We start from the raw sequence: 21,492 nt of genomic DNA on the forward strand, positions 1-21,492 counted from the left end.
GCTTGGTGAGGGGCACATCTGTGTGTCTCACAATAGAGTCTTCTATGACTAGTATGTTGGGTTGTGGCTGGGACTTAGAGGCTGTGAGACACAGGCATGTTTATTATGTATGGTGCTTGGTGTGGTGGGTTGTGATGTGCATGTGTGCTTTTGCCTTGGAGGTCTCTTTTGTTTAAGTATGTTTTTGTTGAGAACCTCCACATATGTAGGACTGTACTGTACTTGTGCTGGTGGTATTAGAGGTATGGTGTTTGTGGGTTTGTGCAGACATCCTTCTCAGTGCCAGATATACTGGCTTGTGATTGATGGATATAGTCACCTCGAGACACTTTTTCTGTTATCCAAAAATGTATCTTTTTACTATTAATAAAACTTAAAAAAAAAGATAAAATTATGTAGCCACTGTTTAGTAAGAAGAGGACTTTCTACTTTCCTAAGACTTCCTTTTTACACAAGAAAACCTTTGTAATTCGTCTATACAATTCCTTATTGTTCATTCCACTTACAAGCAACCATTCATTTAATAATTTTCCCTTTGCCTCTGCTGCCTGATAATCATCACTTCCCTTGTCACCAATTGCCCATTTGTTCTGTCATCATCGAGGGTGGGGGTCACTTGGGAAGAGCTATCATACAGGCAGCAATCAGAGGTTATTTGAGAATGTTTTTATCTTTTTGACCTACCTCTTTGTACATTTATCTGTGGCATTCTGTGGATGGGACTTACAATGGGTATTAGTGCTGCAGCAACTCTCAGTTGCATTGAGATTACATCAGCATGACTGCCCTGTCCACTCACAGGAGAGACTGCGCTGCTGTTTTCCTGCTCTTCACCAGGATGGGCCCTGCCTGAGTTCTCCAGTGCCTGAACCACTGTTTAAACTCATGTCAGATGGGCCAGAGTCAGAGCATTATGCCGTTACACCACTGGAATATTCTCATGTAATAAGATTTGTAAAAAACATCAACTGCCATTTTTCCAGATTGTACTTATGCATCAGTGTACCAAGCTATTTTCCCAGGATATATTATTTCCTTTTTTTAAATTTCTCCAAAGTTTCTCTAACATGATTAATGTTTTTATTTTTGTCATATAATTTTTAGTTTATAACATTATCATTCCTGAATGTACCTGTCTCTTTTTCTGAACTTCTTTACACTTTTTTGAGAACCACATTATGCATTTGATTAAATATTCAGCATAACTATGATTGTTGTTGTGCTTCTCCTTCTGGTATTTTCTCTGCCTGATTCCTCTGTACTTTACTTTGCTTTTGTTGTACACTAACCACTGAGGCACACTTTTGATAATGGTCAGCATTATGACCATAGTTGTTGGATAACATACAATTCAATATGTGTTGTTTAAAGAGCTGTGGGGCCATGCATCATTTCTGCACCCACTCATTTTCTTTGTCTACTCTTTACGCCAGTATTCCACTGCTAGAATAATTCTATTTAAATTGGGTTTTGTTTATGGTTTGCTATAAATGAAAAAGTAATACTGATGTCTATAAGAAAAAAAATGTTTAATAATGACAGAAATGCTTAGTAAGGAACTATGAGATCAGATAAATAAAATGGAATCAAATATCAGGTATCTATTTGACTTCACTATCTACTGTTGAAATGAGTGCTTCACACATCTGTGCTGTCCCCTGTATCATAGATATGTTTGTATGGTGGAGCGATGGGAAAAATTCCACAACACTCTCAAATAGGAGGGCGATACTAATTCGCAAAACCTGCAGTGCTAAGGAAAAATGTGTAGCAGTTCCATATTACAGTCCACTTTGCAATCCTTCGTAAATATATGGTCACAAACCAAGGTACAGCTTCACTGAAACTCTTTGATTATAACCAAGCTAAGTTTGAATGCAAACGGTAAATCCATGGCATCAGATAGAATGTTTTTAACATTTTATCAATTTTCATCTTTTATCTAAATGTCTGTTGTATTCCTTTAAAGCAGATAAGCCATCTTCTGAAAATAGGAGAAGCCATTTCTAAATTCCTGAACTGGCAATCTATAAAATTTCAGGTTGTGAAGAATGGCCATGCTCTTTCACTAGGTAAAACATTTCTGAAGCTTGCTGCAGCCAAATAATTAAGGTTATCTCAACCAAAAGGAAGGCATTATAATAAGATGAACATTTCTCTACTGTTTATCTATTTAGAACATATTGTATGAAAGGGGCAGAGAGAACACATATAGTTGGAAGTGACTTCAATTTATAACCAAATTACCTCTTTGGGTACAAATGGCAAATGGAGTTTTTTTTGACTGGATTACAAACAAATCTGTCACTGGTTGTACACCCTCCCCATTTTCTGAGATATGTCTAAATTTGGTTTAATGATTTATGTTTATGCAAAAGTAAAACTTACTCCTTAGGTAATCTGCCTGAGTAACTAAATGTGAAGATATGACGGGACAGGAGCAGCTACAAATGAGATGTGCTCAGACTCCCTTTTTCCATTTTGTCTTTGCTAGCCTGCATACAGGATAAGAACATGTGCTTTCCTGGTTTTTCAATAGCACATGACAACAGTTGTATCTGTGACAGTAGCACATGACAGCAGTTATATCTGTGGTAGTTTGGATAATACCTGCTTTCAATACAGACTTAAAATACTCTAAGACAAGATGCTTTGCTTATTTTACTTTTATGTTGATTTGGATGTTATTAAACCCAAGGTATACCCAGCACCTCTCAAACCTCTGGAATAAACTCCCCTTGAATGCTACATGGTATGACTCATTATATCCCTTTAAATATAACCTAGATGACTGAATGGTTATCCACAAATATTGTATACACTTGACTAGTATAGCATGAAGGAGTCGACTGGCAAAGTGTAAATAGTCATAAGGCTCAGTAACCTTGGGATATTAATGAATCTCTGAATCTATGAAACTTGGACAAACCATGCTAGACTTTTTTGGTTTTACTGATGAGCTTCCCAAGCAAGGTAAGAGGTATTTGTTTTTCACAGATGGATATGAGATAAGATTTGGAGGTTTTTTTTTTTTTGATTAAAAGTGAATTTATAAAAAAGTGAATGATCTTTAAAAAAATGTATCTGATTCTAAATGTACCCGAGGCACTACTGAATTTTCTTCATAACTCTCATTACTTCAATCTTAACTGCATCCTCATACTCTATTTTTTTCAAACCCTAAGTACTACTCAATTTTCATTATAACCTTCACTAATTCCTATCTTCCTATCCTGACTACATTCATGCACTATCTTTTCAAACCCCTCTATTTTTCACATTCCAGAAACATAAGTTACCACAACCTAACTCTCTTTCTTCATAAAAAATACTTCTTTTCCACCAGCTTGCAGACTCCCCCCCCCACCAGATGTCTTACACCACTGAAATGTCTTGCTTCCTGCTTGATTCTCACTTCGGCACTGCCTGGGATCAGTAAAATACAGATCTACTCTCTGTGCTACTCCTCAGCTTTGCCTCTATTTGTCTTCTCCTGTTGAGCCATGTCTCGTTCTACCTTGACTCAAGAATAGCTCTTAACATCTTTCATACTCTGTCCCAACCACCTATCCATACTTCCTCCTTAAACTCTCCACACATTGCACCAAACCTGTTTAATGGTGCCCCTCAGCTTTACCCCAAATATGGACTGATTAACTCCATTTCACCTCAAACCAAAATAAAATTAATTGAAAAATACTCTCCAAAAAACAAGAATCATTAATACCTCAGTAAACTAAAATCCTCCTAGGAGGAGACATTCACCGTAAGCCTGGACCCACTTACCTCAACCAACATCAGGGCAATTATCTTCCACACAGTACTTCCCGCAATGATCAACCACCAATCATAGTCATCTAAATTTTGCACCATAAGTATTAGAACCATAAAAAATAAAACTTCCAAACAAGTTGCCTGGATTGTACAATGCAAGCATGTTATTCTTGTTGAAACTGACTGGCTATAATATCATCTGTAATGACCATATAAAGAGGAAATGTGGTGGCATTGCTTTAATATTTCACAACTACCACCACATTCACTTTTATTACTTTTCAAAAAATAAACAAATATAAACAAATATGAACTACTGTCTCTCCTGGTAACAATATAGCTACACTGGAAGATATCCTACATTGGATATCCATAACAATTCCACAAGAAAAATTTGTAATAGATGTTGTCAATATCAGTATAATTTGGTTGGATATAACTTCTTACTCCCCTACATCAAGCATGAACTTAAGCAATTTCTCACAACTAATTACTAGCCTTGCACATTATAACAAGACATCAAATTCATTATTAGACTGGATCCTACTATGAGACCCTAGCAAATTCACAAACGCAGGTACATTTTCAGACTCTCTCAGTGACCATATCCAATCTGTATAGGATCATAGGAGGTTACTAGTCTAATGGCCCTGGGGGCCCTTACAAGCCTAGCCAAGAGTTTATCCCCAAAAAAGAAACCTCAGTCAGCACCTGTCACCCCTGTCAGTGAGGGACAAAGGTGGAACCCCTGGGACAAATTTGTGGTTTCCCATCCACTCGTCAAGGTTGCACTTGAAGAGGGTCAGCGAGGTACTCTGTTTAACATGTATGGGAAGTCTATTCCAGAGATGGGGCAGCCTTTGGGAGACAAATATGTCTCTCCAGTAGGTTTTGTTGATGTCTCATATTAGATTTAGGCCTATTATGCAGGTAATGTGTGAGTAGTTAGACTTACGGATATGGAGCATCTCTAGTAGGGCAGGGTCCGATGTTTCCTTATAGGCGAGACACAGATCAACTCTGAGAAATCTGTATGATACAGAGTAAAGTGATATTGATTTGAGCCTGTCCACATAGGAGTGGTGTTGGAGGCCATGGATTCTCTTTGTGAGGTATTTCTGAGGCCTTTCCAGTTGGTGCAGTTGTTTGGAGAGGTAGATACCAAATGGGGTATTATACTCAATTATGGGTCTAATGAGGGAGGAGTAGAGAGGTAATAACCTCCTTTTTTTGGATGCAATCCCTTTACTTATGAGATGAACTGAGTAAAAGGCTTTTCTGACCACTGCAGCCACATGATGGTCGAATGTGAGATTATCATAGGTTGTGTGCTTAGGGAGTTGCCATTGATGTGGTAATCATTAGGGGCTGTGTTTTGCCGAATGGTATGATAATATATTTTGTTGCATTAAACTTAAGGCCGTGACTTTGGCATCAGTTATTTGTAGCTATAGCTAGTTATTTGTAGCGCTGCAGTATGTTAACGTCATTTGGGGAGTACATGACAGCACCTGCAAACTTGGTCAGCCACAAGCCCTTTGTCTTTGCCTGGACCTCTGAAAAGTAGAACCGTAGGGATCCCAGCACAGATCCCTGGGGATCACTACTAGTGACAAGTCTGCTGTCGGAGGTGGTGGCACCTATTTTGAGCTTGTGGGTCCTATCTGTGAGCCAGTTTGCCACCCATCTGATGAGACAGGGATTACACCAAGTTGTGTTAGCTTATCAATGATGCCTGAGTGGGGGATTGTGTCAAAGGCTTTGGTCATGTCAAGGTTAGCTGTATGTACTGACTTTCCCTCATCCAGGGCCTTGGTGGCAATCTCAAAGAAGTCAACTAGGTTCAATAGGCAAAATCTTCCCCTGACGAATCCGAATTGGGTGGGGTCAAGTGTTTGGAGATTGCCTATGTCCTTGTTTATGAGATCCATAATAATACACTCCATGGCTTTACAGATTAGACTTGTCAAGCTAATGGGGTAATAGTTTCCCGGGTCAGTAGTGGCAGCACCTTTGTGCAAGGGGATGATAATGGCAGTTCTCCACTCTGCTGGAATGATGCCTGTAATTAGTCTGTGGTTGAATAGGGTGCTCAGTGGTGAAGCTAGTTCTTGCTGGAGATGGTGCAGAATACAGCCTGGGATATTATCAAGTCCCATGGAAACTGTGTTCTTTGCCTTGGATAGGGCCTATAACATTTGATCTATGGAGATGTGAGGTGTGGAAGAAGTATCGGGGATGTTGACTGTGCCTTTGGGAGACAATAAGGGGCTGAAGTTTGCGCTGATCCTATCAGCCAGCAGGTTGTCTAAGTCAGCAGGATCAGTGTAAGTGGTACCATTAAGTACTAATTTGGAACCAACCTGGGCTTTGCCATGGAGGTTCCTAACATAACTGAAGAAGGACTTGTGGTTTCCCTTTATTTCAAAGGGTCTATATTAAATCATCGAATGCTTAGAAAACAGAACTATGATTTATCGACCCCATATAAGCGAAAGCTTACAAACTCGAATGCTTAGAACAGCAATTTTTTTCCAAGGGAAAAAAATTGCTGTTCCAAAAAAAAAAAATAATTACACTTATAACATAAAGTGGGGGGCTTTGCCCCCCACACCCCTCTACTTAAATATACCAACTCTGAGATCGCACTACAGTGACGAAAACAGCAAAGTAACAGATGCAGCTAAGTGATTTCTTTCCCAGGGAAAGAATTTGCTTATATGCCGCTTTGTCATTTTGGCTTTTTGTCTTTTCAAGTTCGACCAAGACACATTCAAAAGAATGCATCTTCGATCATCTAATAGGAACCTGTTTCAGAGGCTAGTTTCAACTCATAATTGGCTTTGGAGTTTTTTACTAGTGATCTAATTTGCTTGTTCAGGTGGAGGAAGGAGTTTTTCCAATTTGGGATTTGTTCCTTTTTACCCTTGGACAACAGTTACTTCCTTTTGTTGTAAAGCCTGTTGATAGAGGATGTCCACCAGACATGTTTGTGTTTCCTTGAGGAGCAGGTTTTAGTTCTGTTGGTTATAGCTGAGTCCATTCAGTTGTAGAGGTGCTTGTATACTGCACTGGCGTGCTGTTCAACATAGTTGTCTGCATTCTCTGAGGGGGGTGGTGGTGTGAAGCTGCTGATACCCTGCCTTAGGAGGGTGTAGTCAGCTTTTGAGAAGTTTTTTAGCCTGGTTATGACTGGGGAGGGGTTGGGTGAGATAAAAACTTTGAATGAAACAGACTGATGATCTGATCTCACTAGAGAAGAACATACTATGGGAGTGGTGCACCGGTCACCAATGTTGGTGAGAACCATATTATCTCCCCCTGTGGGGAGTGAGACAAGCCAGTCTAGTGTGTTAGAATTAATGAAGTCAAGGAATCATTGGGTGAGTGCATTAGTGCAGGAATAGGTCACCCAGTCTATGGTGGGGTAGTTGAAATCACCAAGGATCAGGGTGTTAGGGAGTATCTTGATGGAGTCAAGTAGGTTCAGGTAGGAGGAGTGGGTATCCTGACTCATGGAGGGGGTCTATAGCTGGCTGTAACTTGGATGGGTGTCTTGCCAACTGTCAGTAGCAGCTGCAGTAATTCCAGTGCATCATGCTGGTAAACCAGTCTGGAAGAGTGACTGTCTATAATGAAGATAGAGACTACACCACCCTTAGTCTTTCCAACCTCATAATCAGACCTCTCACAGATGCACTTAAACTGCAACTCACAACCTGACAGGTTTAACCCAGAAATATTCATTACTACCCTATTATATATCATATGGCATATTCTAAAAATTGTCACCTTAGATGATGGTGTAAATGAGTTCAGTACAACTTTCCTAAATGTTCTAAATAGCCTTGCACCTCTTAGAAGGAAGAGACTGAAATAAAATAATGGAATTTGGCTATCCAGAAAAGTAGAATGCTAATGCAGGATAGAGATAAATTGTGGAAACAATGGCAAAAATATAAAACACCACAGTATCTCAAAAATGTCAGAATGTTCTGCAACTGTAGCAACAAGCAAATTCACGAAGAAAAAAATAAACTTTATCAGCTTTTAGAACAATAGTAAACACAGCCCTAAAACAATTCTGGTCAGCCATTAAATAAATCATACATCCTGGCCAAAAATTCAACCATAACCCCACTCCCAATAACTCACCACCTTAAACTGCAATAGAATTCAACTCTTATTTCATAGTACAGTATCCCCAACCAAGGCTTCCCCAACATACAATACCAACCCTGCTAAAGAGACAGATATCACATCCACTTTCTCCTTCAAACCTTTACCCACATCTTAATTAAAATTACTCTTAAACAAACTCAAACAAGCTCTTCTTCAGCTGATGACCTTCCAAGCAAGTGCCTTAGACTCCTGCCTCATTCCTTATAAATAGGTTGATCCAGGAATCCTACATTGCCTCTATCTGGAGAAAAAAATCACATATTATCCCTCTACAAAAAGGAGAAAATTCAATATAAAATATATATATATATGTATATATATATATATATATATATATATATATATATATTATATCTATCTATCTATATATATATATATATATATATATATATATAGCAGTTTTTACACTCTCCCTCCAAAATTCTTGAAAAATGTATTCAAAAACATTTGCTGAACTATCTCCTCCAAGAAGAACTCCTATCCCCCACACAACACGGTCTACATCCCTTCCATAGTTCTAGCACTGCACTTCTAACCTTTATTGATACTCTCAGTAAGGTAAACGATAATGGCAAACTAGTCTCTTCCTTATTTCTAGACCTGTCTACAGTCCTCAATACAGTTTGTCAATGCAAACTTCTATTTTAAAAGTCCCCACTAGATCTTAACCCACCCTTCTATGGTATAAAAGCTACCTGTCCAATAAGTATCTGTCAGCAAAATAGCACTGCACCCTTTCTGCATATCACCTAGTCACTACCAGTGTACCACAAGGCTCTGTTCTTGGTCCCATCCTCTTTAACATTCTCACTAACACCCACCATGCATCCACTCAACAGGCCACCCTACTACAATACAGAGATGTCTCCACACTCATATGCACATCTGACAACCTGGTACATCTCCAAAAAAAAAAATTTGAGAACCTTTAATAGCCACCGAAACATGGCTTTATAATAAATAATTCATGCTCAACTGCCCTGACCCCCCCAAAAAAATACTTCTTTCTCCCAAATCCCTCTCTTATGAAAAAATTAAATTCAAAGTCTGCAGTCTCAATAATACTACCATTGAAATCACTTTTCACATCAATTTATTAGGGATGATAACGGGTTATAATCTTAAATTTGACCTACATATATAAAACTGCACTGAAAAAATGACCAAAAGCTATGGATGCTTTACAGAGCCAAAACCTTTCTCACCATCATAACTCAAACTTCACTTGCCACTACTTACCTCCTCCCTTCACTGCTTCATGGTGCTCCCATCTTTACTAACCTCCGGGTATCACAAAAATCAAAACTTGAATATGTTATAATAAAGTGGATACATTTGCAGCAAATATCCCTTTCAGAACCCACCACTGTAAAGCACTAAAAAGCCTAAATTGGTTAGAACTACCCCATCAACTAACATATACAAAGTGTCTTACCACCAATAAAATTGCCTAGTATCCATCTGCATGTCCAGCATTAAATACCATTTTACACAACCATGTTCCCAACTGGTAATTACAAGCCAGTGACCAAAAACTCCTTTCTGTCCACAACTTATCTTATCTGCTGGGCATGGGCTGTATCTGTACCACAATTCCTAAAACTCCTTACCTATATCTGTCAGGTCAGTAATCTCCCTCCAGTCCTTTAAAACCACTCTGAAAGACTTTCTGGCCAAAATCTGGCTCTGTTCTTGCGCAATCCCAAGATAAACTGTAAAATGTGTTCAAACAGCTATTCATACCTAAATCTCCTTAACACACTGTATGTCAGTTTGTAATATCATTGGGTTTATTAGTTTATAATATCCTTGGGCTTATCTTTCCACCATTTCTCTCAACACTCTGTGTGACAGTTTATAATATACTTGGGTTTATCTCCCTATCTTCCCATAGCACTTTATGTGACAGTTTATAATAGCCATGTGTTTATCCCCCACCTTTAATCTAAACATTGTGTGTTTCAGTTATTTAATATCCTTGGGTTTATCCCTCACCGTTTCCCTTAATGCACTTTGTGAAATTTTACAATATCTTTGGACTTTCCCCCATAATTTGCCTTAATGCCCTGTGACATGGTTTAGAATATCCTTGGGCTTGCTTTCCTCTCCATTTCATTTGCACCTCCATGTGACAGCCTATGATATCCTTGGGCTTATTACTCTACCATATCCCTTAATGCTCTGTGTGACAGCTTGTAATATTCTTGGGCTTGCACCCCAACCAGCTCCCTTAACACCCTATTTAGCAGTTTATAAAATCCTTATCTGTTCTCCTTAGATTGAGGGGTAAAGGATTACCCTTTCTAAGAATAAAAAGTTTTCTCTTTAGTCTTAAGATTTTCCCTGGTTCATATCCAATGATCTCCAAAAGGTGGGTGCCCAGTGACCCTTTGTGAAGGGGATTCCTATTACAAGAGCAAAGATTCCTTTAGGTAAATACGAAGACGTCGGCCCGTGTTGTGCAAAGTATGTAAACCACAAAAGTTCAAAACTGTGAAGTTCGAAATGTCGGTTTGTTTTGGTTGGCCCATCTGCGGTATAGCTCCGTAAGGTAAGTATGTGATAGATAGGAATTTAGTGTTAGGATTTGGGTTAAGGTAAGTGCATAGATAGGTAATGTATGTAAGAGTTAGTGTAGTGTTAGAAGTAGGTGTTTTTTAAATGTATGTATGTGTTTTATTTATTTTGTTTTGGTGTATGTGTGTAGATGAATTGTGCAGTAGTTACGGACCTTAGGTTTAGGGAGGGGTTAAGGACAGTGCATAGTTAGTCGTGTATGTGGGGTTTAGTATAGTGTTGGAGGTAGTTTTTTTTTTAAATGTATGTATGTGTTTTATTTATTTTGTTTGTGCATGTGTGTAGGGGAAGTGTGCGGTAGTTACGGACCTTAGGGTTATGGAGAGGTTAAGGAGAGTGCACAGTTAGGTAGGTAGTATGTAGCAGGTGGTGGGGCTGGCTGACTATTGCAGGTCCATATTTTTTATTCGCAATTTAGTGCGTTCGGGATTTTTGCTGTTCTCGGTAAGGGGGGGGTGACGTTTAGGTATTCATGCTTAGGGATTTTCGTTTCATAATATAGACCCTGTGAAGGCATACTAGGCCCTTCCTCTCTATTAGACAAACACATCCAGTCAAATGCAGATCTCATCTACTTTTTGAGAACTGAATTTTTACCCCTGTTATATATTCCCAACTCTTCTGCCAGACAGAGGTCAACAGGCTGTACTTCATCTCTTACCTACCTACCCCAACTATCTCTTCCATTGCTCAGGCCACTATTCAAATGTGGGATGTGTATGCCATATTCAGGGCTTTATCCCTGTGCTTTGTGGAACTGCCTGTCTCCCAGCAATATTGCTAAATAAGAAAAAGTCTCTCATGGATAAAATTATGCTTTGTATCAAGAAATGTGCAGAAGACAGATGGAGAGGGACAAAAAAATTAATTTACTTGGATAAGAGAGACGAGAACTACAAAAATCAGAGTAAGACGGTTAGATGCTCTTTACCATGTCTGGAAAGTTTGTTTATTGCCTATCAAAAGTTCCAAGGGCTGGACATAAGTGCACTTCTTTAACCACTTGGTGCTTGGCTTAATATATAAAATTTGCCTTTTTTTGCTTATATTTTTAGTTGTAATCTGATGAAGACAATGAGGTTCCACATTCCTGGACTCCATTTTTATTTATTTATTTATTTATGTATTTCATTTTGATGACCAGGGAAATCCACTGGGCAATGAAGAGACCGTTTTCAGTGGAGGCCAGGGGAAGAAAGCTCCATGAAAAATATTGTCACAGAGCTTACACGTTGCAAGTTAATTTTTTTTTTTTAATGCAGGGGTTATTATATTAATTGTGCTCTTGATTAGCTGAGGCTAAGGGATAGGTGTATGAACAATTGTGTTTTAGCCATTCATAATGGAAGCCCTTGAAGCGTGTGCCATACCTGGATATCATAGATACTGATCTGCATCCAGCTACAGTGATGGTATGTATTGTTTAGGATCTATAATCACACTTTCAATGACCGAAAGATTCCTGCATGCAGGGTGAGGAGTCTCACATCATACGGAGTTAAATATGATATTCCAGTTGAGGATAAGGTTTTGTTTAAATGTTTTCCTAAAACATATTAATCAATGGCAAGCCAGCAGAGTCTGAACCAGATCTGTATACCACGTTAGAAGAGCATCTAAAGATAAGCAGTCCATTTTTGCAGCTGACTGTTGTGTTTAACAGCTAACATGGGTAGCCACTTTTCAAGCTTTAGTCAGACTAGTTTCCCACATCATAGAACTGTAGGTGTCCAAATACAAGAAATGAATGCATGGGTTTATGTATGATGTCTAGTGACACAGGGTTCCTTTTCAAGTCTGCAGTTTATGTAATACAAAAATGTTTTTCATACATCAAAAACTAATTCCTAGTCATCAACTTAGCTATATTTTTTACAGTGTACGCAAACTGGTAATTCTGAGTTTTATGAGTCCTTTGCATTTTTTATTTCTGGTTATTTTAATGTTAATGAAATTTCATCTAGATTTCATAACAAGTCCACTAGAATCCACATTTCAGGTTTCATTTCATAAGGGTACAGCATATACTGCAAGATATGTTTATGGAGATTCATAATTGGTGCTGTTTTATTCTTTACAGGGTAAGGAGGGTATGCCAGGACTGCCGGGACCACCAGGACTACCAGGACCTATAGTAAGTCCTAACTGCCATCTATGTTCAAAATGCATGCAAATAAGAAATGAAATTGGGAAAAATACATTTGACTGGAAAGATAGCATAAAAGAAGGAATTTACATTAGTGTTTTAAAACATGGGTTGCTCATAGGCTATAACAATAAATCATATAGTGTTATCTTTTCTTAATCAAATTACACCTTGTCTGACAAGTTTATACATCTGTGTTTGCTCAGATAATGCTTTTTAGTAAAATGTGGTGACTGATTTTGCTATTAGGACATTTAATAGCAACTTCCATTGACTTTTGCATGGACTGTGAGGGTGAGATAATGTAAACACATATGGTGTATATATGGTGACTCCTTTGAGATGCTTTTAGTAGTGGTAAAATTAGAAGGATGTAGTATATCCTCTAAGAGGCCCTGCAGTAGTCCAGTCACCACACTGTTTCTAAACATACTCATTACTATAGGTCTCCACTGCATACTATGGTGAAATAGCCACTTTTGCTAGAGAGAAAAAAAAAACAGTCTATGCAGACTTTTTAAACTGAGAAGTACACACCATATTGGTATGTCGTTGTGTTGTTATTTCCATTTGCTACCCATTTTGCAATAATTTCCTATTGTTAACTTAACTGACAACTGTAATAATGTTTAATAATATAGTAGGCAATTGTCAATTTCAAAGCTCTGCAGTCAAATCTTTAAAGAAAAGGGGTATCAAACATCCTTTCTGCTAATACACATCATTTCCAAAAGAATATTTACCTAAATAAAGACCGTTCAGCTTATAGTAGTGAGAAAAGTAGATGATTAGTATCCAGCCTGCACAGAATTTTGGGACATTAATAATGGATCCTTTATTCCCAGTGAAACATATACCCTGATGTTTTAAGGACCTGAATAGAGTTTCCTACCCCAATAGGGAGTCAGCTGTTAAATTCAGCTTGAGTGCAGAAATATTTGATAAGGAGCTACTATACTGACTTTAACTAAAATAAGCTACCAGCTTAGTTGATATTTTATCATTTCCCACCCTGCTGAGGGTAAAGATTGGGAATAGGGGTCCCAGTGGAAGAAGAGGAACAATTGATGTCTGTAATGATGAGTTTTACCAGAGGATCTACTAATGTGTCAACCCTTGTGTAATCCATTGTCTAAAAATTGTCCCTTTCTGCAGCCATGGAAGCCTTCCTGTCCAGCATACGATACATTTGGAAGAGCAGAATCATGCAATATATATTGTTCACAACTGAGGCTATAAACAGCATGAAGGAAGTGATGCTTCTCATAGCGTGTTTTGTTGTACATGGAAAGACCCAGGAAGTGGAGCAGACCAAGAAACCAATGAATGCTAGACATAATCACATACTGAAGCTTAGCTGCCAGAAGCCAGACTGTTGCTTAAAAGTAGTTACTGCTCCAAACCTGCTGCAAAAATTTAGACAGCAAATTGTCATTCCCAGTCCAGCTATAATCTTCATGCCTTATTATTGCCTGACTATGTAGGCCTCAGGGAAAAGTGTAAGTTACTTCAAAACTTCCCCATTTAATATGAATACACTCAAAACCTTAAGGAAGTCTATGAAGTGCGTATAATGCAAACTTTTCAAGAATTTAAACTCAATATCTTGACTCTTCATGGAATTTAAATAGTGCAGTGACTTCTTAATGCTCACATAAGATATTTTCCAGTTTGAGATAAACACTATTATCCCTTAAAAGTATAAATGCTTACATGCCATGGAGGCAGCTGACTCAGATGATATGGATCTTAATGAGTTCATAGTTATTTCTATACATAATTATTGTTTTTCTCTTTGACTTTTAACATATAATACTTCAATCAGATTTACCCATGAGAAAGCTAGAATACCCATATAATAACATTTGCAAAAGCATTCTCAAGATTAATGTAAATACTGAAACAGATAAAAACTGAAGAAAAGCTTTTTTACATTGGACCTAACTCTTATTGTTCATAGAATAAAAAATAGCCATCAGAAGCACAAACCCTTAAGGGGCATATAACGTACTGCAAACAATGGTAGAGTGCATGCTGTGACAATGTGCAGTATTGCCAGCTATGCCAGGAGAAGTAGGGCAGTGGATGTATAACATATGCCTGCATAGCTAGCTGAAATTTAGTAAAACATTATATGTTATTTGAATATCAAACTGATTTGTACAGATGCTTATGTTTAAAATGTATTTGTAAAGTTGCTTGAGTTAAAATGTTATCCACATTGTGTCCTGCTGGATAGAAGAAGAAATGTACATGTATTATTGTAACTGCTGAAATGTAAATATTGTAACAGAGGATACTGAAAGAAAAGAGATTAATCTCAATCCACCTGACTTTGAAAAATAGTCTTTTGGCTTTTCCCGGTTAGTCGCCACAGCGGAACTCTGGTCCGCTCATGATTGGCAGGGGATATTTACGGTGCCAAGTTGCCAGCCCAAAAGAAGGCAAGCTCATTCATGCTCACACCTACCTGCATTTCTTTAGCATCACTCGATCACGAGGAGGACATGCAGACTCCACACAGAAGGCACTCCAGCCGAGAATCGAACGGGAGAACCTCTTGCTGTGAGGCGACAATGCTAACCACTGCATTTTGACTTTGAAAAATAGTAAGAAACTAAATTACTTAATTCAGGCCATAAAGATTGTATCTTACAGTTCTCAATGCAGCCAGAGACAAAAAGTCTGTACTAGGAAGCTTCCTGCATTGTCATTTGGGTGAACCAACTGCTACTCTGGAAGTGTGGAGGTTTGAACTTCTTTTATGACTTCCAGAAGCTGCAGCAGATCTTAGCAAGGCTCAGACTCTATCTATTATCTACACATGGGTGCTAAATCCTGACAGCTTCTACCCAAGGGGGGAAGCATGGGAACAAGAAGTCAGATGCCAAATATATGTGATGTCATTCATAGATTTAATAGGTTCATAGATTAGTACAAGCCTAACTGCCTTGGTGAGGCCTTTTTAAGGCTAGCCAATTATCCCATGTGAGAATCAAACCATGTACCTTATCTTTGTAATGGTTAACACCTTAACCATTATGCCAACCTGCCACCCCTGTAATCCATCACTAAAAATAATGTTTAATACCAGGTGAGGCTGAAGTCTTGGAGCATTCTGTTTTTGTAACTTGACAAAGAAGGATCTCTCACCTACTTCTTCTTGCATTGCTGTAGTAAGTAACCAGGGAATAATAGCTCCTTAGATCAGTCAGGAAAACATAGTGAGATTCATTAAGTATAGTTTTTTTTCTGTAACTCTGTGAACCTGTCCATCTGTGTTATTTTTAATATTTCCTGTATTTGAAACTCTGGTGTTTGTTGTAAATAAATATTTAGTATTTCCATGACATTTTCTTATTAATTATTAAATATATTTACAATTTTCATTGTGGCTTGTCTTTTAGAGACAATTTTAATCTCTAAGAGTACTTATATATATTTGGTGACATCTCTGGCCACTCATGATAGCCTTGCTGTTGGTCAGACTACCATTTGTATTAATAATAATTTCACTCAATATAATTGGGTACCCTTGCAAGATCCTTAGAGTAGCTGGCCTTGGGGTGTCTGGAGGCAGTGTAACTACCTTACAGTCTTGGCAGAAAAGGGCATAGCTTGTAAATCTCTGCCAGCCTTTCCCAGGTTTGTGTGTGTGTGTGTGTGTGTGTGTGTGTGTGTGTGTGTGTGTGTGTGTGTGTGTGTGTGTGTGTGTGTGTGTGTGTGTGTGTGTGTGTGTATGTGTGTGTGTATGAAAACCAAATCTCAAAGTGTATATATATCAAATAGTTGGAGCAGAGACACTATGCACTGGCTTCACATAGATGGTCCTGGAGGACTTGGCTGGTGCACTCAGCTGAGGACTCAACCCTATAGCTGTGCCAGTGGGGAGTCTTACTGGGGAGGGAGACAGAGAAACTCAGACCCCGGACTGAGAGTGTTCCCTGAGTGCTTTTAATGGAAATGGTGCTTGGTTAGAGAGCTCCATCTGAAAATACTGTGTGTATCCATTTTTATTCCAAGTGAACATCCCTCTTCAGTGTCAGTGGTGAAGATTCAGGCTCCTTGATTACTGGCCAGAGTGGAGACATCACATATTGGTGAGCAGTGCTGGGATATTAATTGAACTTCTACAGCCTGAAAATAGTTGTCACTAAACGTGTGTCTTCTCAGCAGCCACAAGGTAAACATTCAGAGTTTCATTTCACAGCAGTTTTATTTATTTATTTTCTTTTAGTTTAGTGCAGTCAGGGAAAGCAGGCAATGGAGTCAGCAGAAGATTATGGGAAGATGACAAAGAACCAGTTGGCCAAGGTATGTGAAGCCAAGGGACTAGTGCTTGCCAACCTGACTAAAGAGTCAATGATTTCAACCTTAGTCACAGCTCAGACCAGCAACCAGGAGGATAACAAGTCTGTTGATGGGAATTTGCAGTCCTCAGAAACAGGACAGTTCACCTTTTCCACAGAGGACTTAAAAATCCATCTATAGTTAAATAGACTTGAAGGGGAGGCCAAACATATGGAATTAGAATCAGCAGAGAGAGTGTAGCATTTGGAGGCTGTAGCAGAATCAGCAGAGAGACTGCAGTGTTTAGAGGCTGAAGAAAATGAGAAGCAACGTCAACATTAGAGGGAGATGCTGACTCTTCACCAGGGTCATGGAGGTAATGGGGAATGGAATAACTGATCCCCAGAAGCAATAAAGGTCAGTAAATTTCTTCCACAGTTTACAGAGGGTGATGGGTTTGATAGTTTTATTCATGTATTTAAAAGGGTGTATAAACAGTATAATGTTGACCAAGGGCTCTGGGTACAGTTCCTAAACCCCTTGCTCCGTGATCAAGCTGTAAATGCTGTTTCTAAATTGTCTAATATTGATTGTTTAAACTATGATAAAGTAAAGAAATGTTACCTGAATGTTTTAAGTTAACACCTGAAGCTTAAAAAAAGTTTTGTGAGCACAGATGCAAGGCTGATGAAAGTGTGTGATTATATTGCTGAGTTGAGCACTTATTTTTATAGGTGGGTGAGTGGGTGTCAGGTCACCACTTTTGAAGGGCTGGCAGACCTTTTGGTGAGGAAACAATCCCTTAGCACTTTGCCCAAGGACATGATAATCTGGTTTGCAGACTGAGAAGGTAACTCTGCAGGAGAGCTGGGGTGGGTAGTGGAAGGGGATCCTTACTTATCAAGCAGAGCATCACTGCACTGGAAAGGGATACCCAGTGCTGCACATGGATATAAATGAGCCATGGTTGGTAGACTAAACCACCACAACAGAGTCCACCAGTAACAGGGGAACCACTAGTTCAGTCCCTCAGCCAGAATCAAGGGTTAAATGTTTTAAATGTAACCAGTGGGGCCATGTATCATATAGATGTCTACAGAGGCAAGGTGAGGAACAAAAGGTATAAGACCCTGCAAATGGGAATAACAGTATGCAAGTGGTAAGTTGTCTGGAGACAGCAAAGGTACCAAACTATCACCAGCAGTTATATCTTATCTTAGTGGATGCAAAACAAGCCACTTTTAAGAAAGACACATCCATCTAACATAACCATTGTGATGCCTGGAGTGGTTATAGAGGAGCAATGCTTGCTTGGGCAGTCCACACAAGTCAGAGCTTTAAGAGGGACCACATTCCAAATGTCTTTGGCCAGGGTTCACTTTGACTGGTAAGAGCCTTAGAGTAGCTAGTCTTGGGGTGTCTGGTGGCAGTGTAACTGCTTTACAGTCTTGGCAGAAGGGAGGCATAGCTTGTAAATCTGTGCCAGCCTTTCCCAGGTGTGCATGACTGTTTATGTAAAAATCAAATCTCAAAGTGTATGTGTGTCAGCTACTTGGTGCATGGACATGAATCACTGGTTTCACAGAGTGCTGGAGGACTTGCTTTGGAAACTTAGCTGAGGACTCAACCCTACAGTAGTATCAGTGGGAAGTATTACCAGGGAGGGAGACAGTTATAGAAACCCAGACCCTGGATTGAGTGTGTTCCCTGTGTGCTCTTAAGGGAAAATGTGCTTGCTGTAGAGAGCTGCATCTGGAATTACTAGTTGTTTTCATTTTTGTTCTAATTGAGCATCCATCTCCAGTGGCAGTTCATAGGTTCATAGGTTCATAGGTAAATACTAGACTATCTGCCCATGATCATTTATAAGCCTAGCCACAGAGTGATGGCTTTCGCCTCCCCATTAGATTAGTAACCTGGGCATCTGTCAACAGGGCTCCTGAAGTGATCCCAGGGTAGAACTTACAATTACCCATCCACTCATCAAGATTTCTCTTGAAGAGGGTCAGAAAGGAGCTCTGTCGAATATGGATTGGGATTCTATTCCAGAGTGAGGGGAGTCACTGGGACAGGAATCTATTCCTCCAGCATGTCCTGTTTATTGTTGAACATAGGTTCAAGTCGCTAAAGCGAGTGGTTCTGAGGGATCTCATTTTTTTGAGGTGAAGCATGTCCATTAGTTCAGGGTTTGACATGGTCCTATAGGTCAGGCATAGGTCACCTCTGAGCAGACGGTAAGCGACTGAGAAGAGCTGGAGCTTTTTTAGTCGTGCTTCATAGGGTAATTGTTTAAGGCTCTTAATCCTCTTAGAGAGGTACTTCTGTGGTTTTTCTAGTTGTTGCAGGTGTCTAGTGAGGTACATCCCAAATGGAGCTTTGTACTCTATTATGGGCCTAATGAGTGAGGAGTAAAGGGGCACAATCACCTCCTTGGATCTGGATGAGAAACCCTTTGTGATCAGGTGTGCCACATAGAAGGATTTCCTGACTGTTTTGGCTATGTGGTTATCAAAGGAGAGCATGCTATCTACTTGGGTACCCAGGTCCCTAATTACTTCTTCTGTACTTAGTGGATTCCCATCTATGTGGTAGTTTGTAGGTACTTTGTTTTTCCAAAATGGGATTACTATGCATTTTTTGGCATTTAGCTTGAGGCCATGACTTTGACACCAGGTATTTATCTATGTGAGACCCTTTTGCAGGATGTCTGTGTCAGCTGGAGAGTCAATTATTGCACCCAATTTACAGTCATCTGCGAACTTGGTTAGCTGCAGTCCCTCCGCCTTTCCCTGTACTTCGGAGAAATAAATACCGAACAGGAGGTGTCCCAGGACTGAGCCCTGTGGGACTCCACTTGTGACTGGTTTAGAGTCAGACATGGCGCCTACCACTCTTACCTTGTGGGTTCTGTCTGAGAGCCAATTGGCAACCCATCTTGTGACATGGGGGTTGATATTTAAGCTAGTGAGTTTGTCTATGATTCCTGAGTGTTGGATGGTGTCAAATGCCTTAGCAAGGTCCAGATATGCTGTGTGGACCACCTTCCCTTCATCTATGGCCTTGGTGACTGTTTCGAAGAAGTCGACCAAGTTCAGGAGGCAAGATCTGCCTTTAACAAAGCCAAACTGGGTGGGGTCCAGTGTCTGGAGGTTCTCAATGTCCCTGTTAATGAGCTCCATGATAATGCGTTCCATGGCTTTGCAGACCAAAATATTCAAGCTTATAGGGCAATAGTTCCCAGGGTCAGTTGTGGCACCACCTTTGTGGAGTGGTACGACTGTTGCTGTATGCCATTCTTTGGGTACATAGCCTGTAGAGAGGCTGAGTTTGAATAGTGATTTGAGATGGGGGGGTTAGTTCATTTTGAAGCTCGTGTAAGACACAACCTGGGATAGCATCTGGTCCCATTGATGCTGTGTTTTTGGCCTTTACAAGGGCTGTCTTTACTTGTGTGTCTGAGATATCTGGAGTGCCACATTCTTCTGGGATGGGTGCTAGCCCTTTTGGTGGAAAGGGGGGGGGTGAAGTTTGCACTGAACTTGTCAGCCAGGATGTTGGCAATGTCGGTTGGTTCAGTGTATTTATGGCCATTATGCACTAGCTCGGAGCATATCTGAGAGTTTGCCCCTAGACTCTTGACATAGTTAAAAAAGGCCTTGTGGTTATCCTTAGAGTCATTGGCTATTTTTCTTTCGAAGTTGGCCTTGGATGATTTAATGAGGGAGTGCAGTTTTTTACTGATGTTAATCAGAGATGCCTTCTTATTTTGGGATTTTGTTCTATCTTGCAGGAGTTTCCTCCTTCTGTTGTAAAGTTTAATCAGTGGTGAGGATTCAGGCTCCTTGATTACTGGCCCAGAGTGGGGAAGTCATACATGCAATCAGTGATTACAAAATATGCAGAACAGATATTCCTGTTTCTAATATTTGTAGTACATCCATCATGACTTATTGAATTTCAAGTTGTCAGGTCAGTGCAGAACCCGCTCACTAAGGAAAACTTGTTGGAAATTTGAGCTGATTGAATTATATGTGTGGGCATGTTTCACGTGGTGAAAACACTCAACATTCCAAATCTTATATATACCAACTCTATGGTTACAGCAGCACAAAGGAAAGAGAAATATGTGAAAACCAAGGAAACAGTTTTACCACACACACACAAACTGAACCCTGAATCAGCAATGTTTTTTTTTTTTTTTTTGGAAAACACTGATTAGGGAGTTTATTGTCAGTGATTAATCTCAATCAGCAAGGACCTTGTCCAGTTTGCACTTGATAAGGTGTAGGGAAGCCTTTTGCAATGGACAAACTTACTTTGTCCAGCATACATATTGAATATGAAATGTTACAGGCTTCAAGATCACCTGGTAAAGTATTGCATGGTCAGAGCTCATGTTGAAGTCAACAATCTTCGATGCTCTTCTGGGCATGAAATACAGTTGTACAAGGACATGGTGGCTGTCTGAAATTTTCTCACCAGTAACAGAATCAGCCAAATAAGTATTTCCATCACCTTATTTG

The 21,492-nt window shown here is 39.5% G+C and overlaps 1 protein-coding gene across 1 annotated transcript in view; it reads left to right on the top strand.

Annotated features, from left to right (window-relative positions):
* Window positions 1-21,492, top strand: part of COL22A1 (collagen type XXII alpha 1 chain) — a 2,341,282-nt gene that overhangs the window by 1,939,226 nt on the left and 380,564 nt on the right. The window contains exon 49 of the mRNA XM_044067281.1: window positions 12,614-12,667. Coding sequence (XP_043923216.1) covers window positions 12,614-12,667 — 54 coding nt within the window. The remainder of the gene's footprint in view (window positions 1-12,613; window positions 12,668-21,492) is intronic.

The sequence above is a fragment of the Protopterus annectens genome, chromosome 3.part1 (genome assembly GCF_019279795.1).
Source record: "Protopterus annectens isolate FY-2018-M chromosome 3.part1, PAN1.0, whole genome shotgun sequence".
Classification (NCBI taxonomy): domain Eukaryota; kingdom Metazoa; phylum Chordata; order Ceratodontiformes; family Protopteridae; genus Protopterus; species Protopterus annectens.